Here is an 11,558-nt window from a genome sequence, read left to right as displayed (position 1 = left end):
AGTGACTTTGCCAGAAGAGCGCAACTGATCAGCGAGTACTCGCATGACTACGAATCGATCACATGAGGCTAACGCATGAATTCCTACTGGAGAAATCATCACCACCGGTGTGTGAATGCTGTGGAACTGTAGTGGACGTTCGTCATCTTACTCTTCAATGCAGAAAGTTCGAGGCACTAAGAAACAAATACAATAATCATCCAACAAGCCTGTGTGCGGCATTATGCAACAATGAAGATGACGAAAAGCGACTGATAGAGTTCCTGAAAGAAGCCGACTGGAAGAATGTGAAAAGTGAATGAAGTCTGATAAAAGGAGATCACAAAGATGCAGATACTGAAGGATGCAGTTCTGAATTTAGCTGAGCAGAAAACGAAGATGCCGAGAAAGAAAAATTGGCGAGAACAAAAGTGTAAAGAATAACATAGAAGTAGAAAAACAAGAAGTATACAAAGTGAACTAGAGCTAAAGAATAATACAGAAGAAATAAAGAAAAAAAGTCAAAGGTTACTGTACAAATAATTAACAAAAAGTGTGCGAAGAGAATCGAAGCCGTATACAGAATGACGTAAGATGCAGAGGAAGAAAAAGAAAGAGCGGAGATAAGTGGGAAACCAAACGAAAAAAGCAAGGAAACAAGATAAGTGAATTTATTACTTTTTTCCATTTTTATTCCGACTTGTCACGGTAAAGATAGATACGTCTACCTTTATCAGGACACATGTTAGTGCTCGGGTGATTCGTAGTTATTCTGCCTAAGCTCGACCCTCATTAACAGAAGGCAAAAATTAAGCCCGTACGATATTAAGCCTGTTCTAATGACCCTGCCACTTCTAGTTTTCCGATCTGTTTGCTTCACATCCTTGCTCTCACTTGAATTTATTACTTTATATGATTGATGTAATGTAAAAAAAAAATAATTGTAGTACTGAAATTCTGTTCCCGACATGAATGCACTCTTTCGATGTAAAATGTCGTTAATAAAAAAATCTCCAAAATTCAAACAATACATCAAATCAGCGAAAATGGTAATTACCTCTTAATTTCAAGCCACTATATTCAAATCTTCCATGTTTATGTTTATGTGATCAGTTGGCCTAATTGTGTACCAAATCTATACAGAATTGCAGAGTTGTAACGCTTGTTTGTTTCAAGAAGTTCAATGCGCTCTTTTGCCCTACGCGCACTTCTGCCCCACCTTACTCTAATAGAAAGAGTGCTGGAGAGTTTTGTATCGTGTTGAGTTGACTTCTCTTTTCTATCCGTCGTCAACTGCAAAATAGCGACTGCACAAAATATGAGCAGTCCTTTCCGTTTCCGGTTTGGATCCGCGTATTCGAATCGAGAGTCCGGATCCAGACAAGTTGAAAAATTGCATTTGAATGTTTCGTGTTCCACTCGTCAATATTAACTGATGATGTATGCAAACTAACACCAAAATTTGTGCCAGTTAGACGCTGAATTCAGACAGTTCACACACATATTGATTTTGTTTCTACTGCTGAATCTGTATTCAAATGTGGGATAACATTCTTAACAACCTATATTTTAAGATGAAAGAATAAAAAAAATCGATTTTTTGACCGACATATATAAACCCTTAACATACTCAAGTCGTTTCTTTTTCACTTATGCACATAAAACATCACTTGAAAAATTTGCTTCGTCACTTAAACAAGTTATATTTTCTCATTGTATTGAACCTACTATTGTCGCTTCTTCTTATCAGCTGTTATCACTGGCTTCCTACAGCAGCACATCTTCACGACGATGATTAGTAATACTAACAGTAGCACCGCGGCACCCAGTATGTCGAGCAGTAAGTATTGCACAATTGAGTCGTTAACGGCATTGAACTTCAAATGCGGCGCTCCTTTGTATCGAATTACGTATTCCATCCAGTAGATCGACGTGTTCATCGGATCAACCAGCGTATCTCGGAACATGGTCGAAATTTCTTTGGCTCGCTTGTAGTATTGTTTGGTATCAACTAACTCTCGTATTTGCGAGAAGATGGATTCTTCCGTGATGTCCGCGAAAAGAATTTTAGCCGCATATCCACTTCGAACGGCTCGAATTGCATTCCTATGTTGGTCACCGAAGAAGGGTATGAACAGAGTCGGTACTCCATGGTACATGGATTCGAACGTGCCAAACTGACCTCCATGCGATATGAACAAAACTGTATTTTTGTGGGCCAATATATCGTTCTGTGGGGCCCACTTGCTAATCATCACATTTTTGGGAATGCTACCAATTTGATCGGTTTCGAATTTCCAAATGACTCGCTGCTTCAGTTTTCCGAACACTTTGAGCAACGTTAAGCGTTTTTCAATAGGCATAGCCGAGCTTTGCATGTATGCGCCAAGTGAGAAGTAGATCACTCCATGTTCAGCTTCGTCCATAAAACGCTGTAGCTCTTGAGGCAAGGCTTTCGGAGCTCTGATGGGAGCCCCTCCTATACTGACTAGAGTAACCATGGTAGGGCGAGGTTTAGCTAATGTAGGATGACTGTTAACTAGAATCACAGAAATCGACTTCTCCAAGCTTTGAATTGTTGGCAAAGGACCACGCTGTTCCTCCAACTCACTGAAAAATTCCTTAGCCATTTTGTTCATCTCGGGCATATAGTAGTACTCTCGCAATATGTAGTCCAACGTAGATAGAAAGACGTTGTAGCTCCTTTGGAAGAAGTTCATTCCATGCTCGTAGTCCAGCAGCATGTGTGGTACGCAGGACCATGGAGTTAGCAGACCCATTGCACGATCCATGAAATCTGAATACCCGTACGTGCTGATTGTGACAATCGGGGCATTATACTTGTAAGCAAACATCAACCAACTATCCTGGAAAAATTGCTCGGACACTATAAGGTCAAAATGAAGATCGTCTCGTTTCAGGAACTTTTGCACATTATCTGCCTCTAATCCATGACGACTCGTTGCCAGTCCGAGTCGCCAATACAAGAACAGGTTGTTTAGATCACTACTGTAGCTCTGTGAATTGTATAACTGCGATAAAGGAACTAAAAGGGAAACATCGATTTACTTAAAGCACAACTCTTAATCTTGATTCACTTACATTTTTCATTAAGAGGATAGGCCGGATCGATGAGAACTTCGGTGTAATTTCCAAGTGCTTCGCCAAATTTGATCCCCGTTATACAGGTTACTTCGTGTCCTCTGTTGGTCAACTCCCGGATATAACTTTTCAGCATGAGCCAATGGCTTGGACCATTGAAGGGTGCCAAAAAAAGGATTTTGTGACTGTGCACAGCCGTTATACCCAGCAGTGCAACTGTTAGAAGCACCAACATCGCTGCCACTTTAGCACCCATTTCTCTTGCTTACCCTAGAAGAACCTCGTTCATTCGCTGGTCGTGATCCACTGACTAGTTCGAATGGAAAGATTTGGTTTTTTAACAATTGAAGATTACAGTGTGAAGCGCAAAATAGGTAGTGGACGTTAGACTAATGTTAGTGCTCGTTGCATTGGCTTATTAAATATTTCCTGACTTATTTAAATGTTTTCTCTGCGTTAGAATTATTGAAAAAAGTTTTGTACATGTTTGTTGAATTTAATAGAACAGAATTCTTGCTACAGAAATTTTTATTTACTGAACCAATGGCAAATATATTGGAACATTGCTGTTGGAGATCAACAAATCTACATCTACAAATGCAATAATTATGCAAATTTTACAGTCAATCACCTGCGGAAGAGTGCTCTTTATGGTTCACTTTGCGCAAGTTTTATCAAGAAACTTAGTTTTATAAAAAAAAATTAAAAATGGGCTAAACATTTAACCACGGTTATTATATTGTGTCCTATTTTATTCTATTTGCAAACATATTTTTACCAATAAATACATTTACCCCGCGCATGCGAAAGTTTTCTTGAAAAAAGATGTTAAACTTTATGTGAAGTCTCGAAAAAAAACCATCAGGTAACAATATTATAATATAATAGAGAAGTTATTTGGCTGAAAAATTATTTTATTGGAAATTCATGTGAGGCTGACAAAATCAGTGGCAGACAAAATCATCGGTGGATAAAATCGGGTCTTCACTAATTCCTTCACAAGGAATAAACAACCGGCAGCCTCAAAAATTTTCGGCTTAGATGGTGGATAAATGATTGTTAACTACTGTATGACCTACCGATAGTGAATCAAAGAAATACGAGAATGATACGATTAAGAGTCCCGATAGTCCTCTTGTGATTGTGAAAAGGTAGCGCACATAGGTAAAACGCACCATGTAATCAAATTAGAACTATAAAAAGGTAAAGTGCCATCTCAGGTATTTATTGATATAGTCGATCCGCTTTACCTATACTAGTAGGGAACATACGTTTACTCCAATTTACTCAATTGCTTTTTTGTTATTGAAATACCGGTTCTTGCCTAAATCCATGTGTAGTCGTGAATCATCGTGAAATGTTTTGTCCAGTCTTGACTTTATACTGTCTCATTAGCCTAATGAATGGCGAGTACGTCGGTTCTGATCTGCGAAAGACGTGCGATAACGGGTTGTTTTTTGAAGTTCGTTGAACTTTATCTACACGAACACGTGTTTGGAGCTGGTGGAGACGCGACTTAGGCGACTTGCGATTATGCGCGGATACAGTCAGTTTGCTACCATCACAGGTTGCATGTGCCGGTGTCAGTCACCAAATGTTCTGTATTCAATAACGTATGGAAATACACAGTGGTCGGAAACACAAAAATGCGAACTAATTTCACTATAGATCCAACCATATACCAGACTAAGCATAACAATGGTTTGATCCGTGACACTCTATTTTTTGTTCAGCTCGTTTATTTGATAGGCACAAATGCGTTAGCTTGGCGGTGCCAAATTCATTTTTTTACATTTTGGATATCTTAAAACTAGGAGGTTACAATTTTGAAATATTTTTTTACAGCAAGGGGGGTTCTTACAGCTATCTTAAAACTAGAAATGCAATGCTATATACAACTGTGGTATCAAATAATTTTTTATAATTTTTTTTGTAACTATCATAAAACTATAGAATCGCGATTGATATACAAAAGGGAGAACATAAGTTTTTTTTCCAAAACAATTTTACAGCTATCTTACAATTAAGAATACAGTTTGAAAGGGGAATAAGTTTTTATGAGAAGTTTAACAGCTATCGTAAAACTAGGAATGCAGTTCGATATACAAGGTGGGCAAGAATGTTTTTATGACAAAAATACAGCGCTCTTAAAACTAGGAATACATATTGAGAATTTGGTTTATTTCCAACATCGGTGTTGCAGCTGTTATATCAGGGAAAGAAGAGAGTAGGCGGATATGGGGACCGTTATGAAGACCAAACTTGCCACTTTGAGGCAAACGGAAGATCAGTGACATGACTTAGGGGATACCCAGACGTCAAGACCCGGATTGATGGGTGGGATTCACCGGACCTGCGGAGAATCGGGTCGCTCCCGCTTCAAATAAGGGTAAGGGCGACGGCGGTCACATATTGGCACTCTTGTGCTGATTGGCTCCACCTGGCTCTTCTAAAACGACAAATGAAAGTGAGGGACTAAATTGGGATATTCATCATTTTTCTAAAAATATAGATAATGGACATATAGGGGAGATCGCGATTTGCCAGCATATCTCGAACTGGAATATTGGGTGGTCTGCCTCTGGCCCGAAGAGAATCTTTTAACTGAGACCTGGCGTCACAATACCCAGCGCATACCTAGACAACGTGCTCGATGTCGTGAAAGCCCTCGTCACAAGCGCACAGACTACTCTCCAAAAGCCCAATAAGCCGCAAATGCGCATCCAAGGTGTAGTGGTTGGACATAAACCGGGTCACGAATGAAATCCCGACCCACATCCAACCCCCTGAACCAAGGCTTCGTTGATACCTTTGGGATAAATGTAGCCCTCGTTCAAGTTCACCATTGCTACACGAGTTTTACCGACTGTCGAGTGTCTTCTGACGACAAATACTAAAAAATTCGTTGGAGCAGGTTGGTCTTTCGTATATGTCAACTTGTAATGCGCCCACTTTTGCTAAAGAGTCGGCCTTTGAATTGCCGAGAGCAATGAGAGGGGACCCAAACAAAGGAAATCTGGTAAGATTTTTCAGATAACGTACATAGGCACTCCCGTATTTTCCCCAGAAAATACGGGAATCGCTATTTGGGCTTCATCGCACGAACAGCCTCGATAGAGCTGAGGCTGTCCGAAGTGATGAAGTAGTGATCTGTGGGCAGAGTGTCGATGATCCCAAGGGTGTACTGAATTGCAGCTAATTCTGCGACGTAAACTGAAGCGGAATCATTGAGCCTGAATGAAGCGGTGATAGGATTATTAACGATACCGAAGCCAGTGGACCAAACGAGAATTGATCCGTCAGTGTAGAACATTTTGTCACAGTCGACTTCTCGGAATTTATTATAAAATATATTGAGGATCACTATATGGTGGAATCCCCACGAATCTCTTCTTTCATGGATGTGTCGAAGAAAACAGTAGAATCAGAAGTATCTAGGAGACGGACGCGGTTGGGATTATACGAAGAAGTATTGTTGCTCTGTGCCATGTAGTCGAAGTACAAGAACATAAATCGGGTTTGAGAATTAAGCTCGACGAGCCTCTCGAAGTTTTCAATCACTAACGGGTTCGCATCGGATGAGCAATCGACATGAGAGTTCCCAAAATCGATTTTTGCCCGCCAGCACTCCGAGACTCGTCGTATGGGTCGAGTGCATGCAACCCAAGGCAATGCGCAAGCAACGATACTGGATTATCTCCAGTTTGATGAAGTGTATATTCGCAGCGTAGCGGAAACAAAAACACCCGTACTCCATCACCGACAATATCGTTGTTTCGTATAACCTGATCAGGTCTTCTGGGTGGGTACCCCACCATGTTCCAGTTATTGTCCGGAGAAAATTGATCCTTTGTTGGCATTTCTGTTTCAGATACCTAATGTGACATTCACAGGCACCTCGCTTCCAAAAAAACAGTTTTCTCCGTGGAGAACTCGATACCCAGCTGAAGAGCCTAAGCAGAAAACTTATTCAAGGTATGTTGTAATGGCCCTTGCAAATCGGCAGCTTTGGGCCTTGTAACACGAACCACCCCGTCGTCTGCAAATTGTTTTAGCGTGCATGAATTGGCAAGATAATTCACGTAAAAACTTAAACAGGGCTCATGTCTGGCGATTTAACAACATCGCGATTTAACTACATGGGAAGACCCATGTAGTTAAATCGCGATGTTGTTAAATCGCCATGTAAACAGTGCATTTGCATTTGCTTGCAACCATTCAAGCACTCGAGAATTTAAATACAAACAATTCAAACAAAAAAAATTATGTAAATCGGATGAATAGCTTTTGAGATATCACGTTCACAGCAACGATACTTTTCAAAAAACTTCATTCCGAGATAATTGCGTTTAATGTTTTGTGTTTACGTCATTCGTGGAAGAACTAGCGCGCTACAAACGGCTGTAATTAAAAATCTAATGCTCCGATCTGGATGAAATTTTGCACAGATATTTTCAAAAGCATGTACTTTAAGAATATTCAATACTTTTTTTTTAAACTTAGACATGAGCCCTGGGGAAGACCCATGTAGCTAAATCGCGATGTTGTTAAATCGCCATGTGAAAAGTGCAGTTGCTTTTCAGGCAACAGGTTCTGCAAAAAGTTATTTAAAATCGGTAAAAGACCATGCTGGTGCAGCTTCTCTGACAGAATGTTGATAGAAACTGAGTCAAAATCCCCCTTAATATCCAAGAAGACTGATGCCAGCAACGCAAGGCAATCGTTCGTCCATTTGCCTTTGTGGAAGCCAAATTGTGTATCTGACAGTAAGCCATTTGCTTCGGCCCAATTGTCGAGGCGAAACAGGATCATTTTCTCGAACAACTTCCGTATACATAACAGCATCGCAATCGGTCGATACGCGTTGTGGTCAGAGGCTGGTTTTCCTAGTTTTTGGATGGCAATGACCTTCACTTGCCACCAGTCATGAGGGACAATGTTACCCTCAATAACCTTGTTAAATTAGTTCAACAAGCGCCTTTTTGCAGTGTCAGGAAGATTCTTCAGCATGTTGAAGTTGATTCTGTCTAACCCTGGGGCGTTATTGTTGCATGACAAGAGAGCAAGGGAGAATACCATCGAAAACGGTGTTTCGTTCGCGGTAAAGCGGGGAAACGTGGTGCGGTACGTTTTCTGTACCGGGACGGAGTCCGGACAGATCTTCTTGGCGAAAGCGAATATCCAGCGGTTGGAATATTCCACGTTCTCGTTGGTACTGTTACGGTTGCGCATACGTCTAGCCGTACCCCAAAGAGTGCTCATCGCTGTTTCTCTCGTTAACCCGTCGACGAACCGGCGCCAATAACTGCGTTTTTTGGCTTTCATTAGACTATTCATTCGCCTTTCTAATGAAGCGTACTGTTGATAGCTAGCGGGTAACGCGTCTTTCCGGAAGGCCTTATATGCAGTGGACTTCTCCGCGTACAGCTCTAAAAACTCTTTGTCTCGCCACGGGGTGGGAGACCGTCCATGGGTATTCACACCGGGTACTGGTTTAGTCTGAGATTGATTCGTGCTGATGATCTTAAACCGTTAGCAATTGAATATACGATAAGCAAATGATCGCCACCGTGGGAATCAGGGATCACTTTCTATATGCAATCTAACTGTAATGATGTCGAGCATAGCGATAAATCCAACGCGCTTGCGTGTGCCGGTGTAGGAATCCGCGTTATTTCTCCTGTGTTTAAGATGGTCATGTTGAAATTGTCGTAAAGGTCTTGGATTATTGTGGATCTATTATCATCCTCTCCATACCGTACCGTGCAAGTTAAAGCCTCCTAGAAATAGACGCGGTACCGGTAAGGATTCCATGATATTCGGTTCCCTACCAATGCTCTAGGAGGAATGTAGATGGAAGCAATGCAAAGGCCTTTGATTAAAACTTGACAAGCGACAATTTCAATGCCTGGTGTCGAAGGGAGGTTAATTCAATTAATTTTATGCCCAGAAGTACTTTTCCACAAGGGTTTTCTCGATCCAGACGAATTATATTAAAGTCGTGGAAGTTGAGATTGATATCGGAAGTTAACCAAGTTTCACATAATGGGAAAACATCACACTTTGAACTGTTTAGTAAAAAATTGAAGGAATCGAATTTCGGGAGGATACTTCTGCAATTCCACTGTAGGACAGTGACCGAATCAGTGACCTTTGATGACTTAGCCAGCGAAGGATACGATCGCTGCAAGGAGGGCCATTTAGCAGTCAACTGCTTCAACAATGTTTGCACTATAGGGAGAAAATACATCAGAATGCTTTTGAGATTATCAAAAACATGGAAAGTTGTGAAAATTAGGTCCACTATGTCAGAAAATTACTAATGAAAGTCTCGCAGTCAGGGCAGAGGCAGTCTATGGGAGGCTAGATTTCGCCTCTTTCTGGATTCCCCCGGGTTAACAAAAGATGTTCCCTCTGGTGGGTCGTCCGATTTTTGCTCAACGTCAGCCAAATGAGCAAAGGAATTTTCGGAAGGGTCTATGGCGAAGCATTCTTTAGAATTTATTTTGTGTATCCTACACATCATTTCATGTTATTCTGTAATTTTTTCATGTAAAAATATCGACAAGTGACTCGGTGATGAATCTTTTTGTAGAAAGTCCCGAAAAAAAAGATTTGCTGTATTAACTGCCATTCAAAAACTACTTAACCGATTTCAAATTTTGCATATTACACACTCTACGTAAAAAATACCCAACCGTTACGTTGAGTTTTTCAGATAATTTTTCAATTAAGTGTGCTGTCGCCACGTTGGAATAGGCTGAAGAAAACCCATAGTAAATATTTTTTGTGGCGTGAGTCCTGTCGCCTCGTGTGCGTACAGCTTATCTCAAGTGTCTTAAGAGGGTTAATCAAGTGTGAAGTTAAACCTGGCTGTACTTCTCGGAAAGAAACTCTTCGCGGATGATCAAAGGTTGTAATTCGGTCATTGCAACTATCTTCAATCGATTCCCCGGAATTTTTTAATTAAGAATTAATACATTTTTTCAGTCGCATTCAGCCTCTTACAGAAATCTAGAGTCATGGGGGTGGGTGAAGCCTAGTTGGTAAATCGATTGCCTTGTACGCAGCGCACCTGGATTCGAGTCCCGACCCCGCACATAGGGTTGGAAAATTTTCATAAGATATTTTTCTAACCCGAAGAGGCGAATGACTTTAAGGTTAAAACCTCTATAATCTAAATAAAAAAATGTAGAGCCATGTTTGACTTTATACTTGAGTTATGGGACTTTAATGTTCAACATCATGATGTACGGAAGCTCCAGCGTACGATCGTTTTTATCCAATTTTTACAAGAGGCTCATTCTTGCCGAGTTTTACGATTGAGAACTTCTTTAGCGATTCTTATGCTGAAGGATCTCAGTCCGACTTTAGCGCTTGAAGTTTATTTCTGATTTTTACATTTTAATATATTGGAAGCGAGTTTTACGAAGCATGTTCTATCCGTGCGACTTTCGATCTTGCGACTTAGTGCGACTTAGTTTTCGGTCGCTCAAATGTGACTCTATTAATTCACCGACGACACCAGTGTAACATCATAAAAGTAAATGCCAATAGAGAGCGAGTTAAAACACGTTTTAACTCGTAGTGTGAACGTAGTATTAAACTCTTCCAAACATTGTCCGTTCTTTTCCAAAGGAGACGCGACGTTTATTTTTCGTCGCAGCAACATTCGTAGCGCTATTCGGCGCACGATTCGTCGCAATGCATTTCTTATGGGATGAATGACACTTTAATAAAAGGTGGTGCAATTTTGTGTAAAAACCTTACTGTGAATAAAACATACGAAAACCTGAAACTTTACACTACGTTCATACTACGAGTTAAAACGTGTTTTAACGCTATCTTGATGACGTTTTTCTTGTTGTCAATTATTATAACATGTTCTAACTCTGTAGTTTGAACATAGTATTATCAACGTCGTTGGTATTATACTATGTTCACACTACACAGTTAAAAAATTCTTCACATTTCCTTTCGATCATGCCCATATGAGCCTGCCTAGTTCTAGTTTTCCGTTCTAAGTTTATAACTGATTCGCTCTAGAATACCTATCCGTCTTTCAATTTCATTGCTTTCGTTTCTCTTAGTCTCAAATTTGCCGAAAATAGCCAACAAAATCGATACAGTAGAACCTTGCGGCAATTAAAACATAATAACACAGTAAAAACATGTTATAATAATTAGCAACAAGAAAAATGTCATCAAGATAGCGTTAAAACACGTTTTAACTCGTAGTGTGAACGTAGTATTAGAAGCACAGTTTTCAGTCAGTTTTATGGACAAATTCAGTTAAAGTAAATAATTAGCACACATTAAACTTGGGTAATAAATATTTTACGCCGCTTTTGAGCATTTATTATCTAATGCGCCACGTCGATTCGTCGCATCAAAATAATTGAATGGCTCGTTTCCAATGAAACGTACAATATTGCTAAAAAACTTGTCTACTAGTAGGAAAATGCTTAGTAGGCGTC

General features: G+C 40.2%; 1 protein-coding gene across 1 annotated transcript; it reads right to left on the bottom strand.

The window, feature by feature from the left end:
* Window positions 1-645: 645 nt before the first annotated feature.
* On the bottom strand, window positions 646-3,379 carry LOC131681762 (UDP-glycosyltransferase UGT5-like). Its single transcript, XM_058962792.1, has 2 exons — window positions 3,082-3,379; window positions 646-3,025 (listed from the first exon to the last, which is right to left on the bottom strand). The coding sequence occupies exons 1-2, from the start codon at window positions 3,335-3,337 to the stop codon at window positions 1,707-1,709; spliced, it is 1,575 nt and encodes a 524-aa protein (XP_058818775.1). The 5' UTR covers window positions 3,338-3,379; the 3' UTR covers window positions 646-1,706.
* Window positions 3,380-11,558: the final 8,179 nt, after the last annotated feature.

This window comes from Topomyia yanbarensis, chromosome 2 (assembly GCF_030247195.1).
Source record: "Topomyia yanbarensis strain Yona2022 chromosome 2, ASM3024719v1, whole genome shotgun sequence".
NCBI classification, from domain to species: domain Eukaryota; kingdom Metazoa; phylum Arthropoda; class Insecta; order Diptera; family Culicidae; genus Topomyia; species Topomyia yanbarensis.
This window is presented reverse-complemented; position numbering and strand designations above follow the sequence as displayed.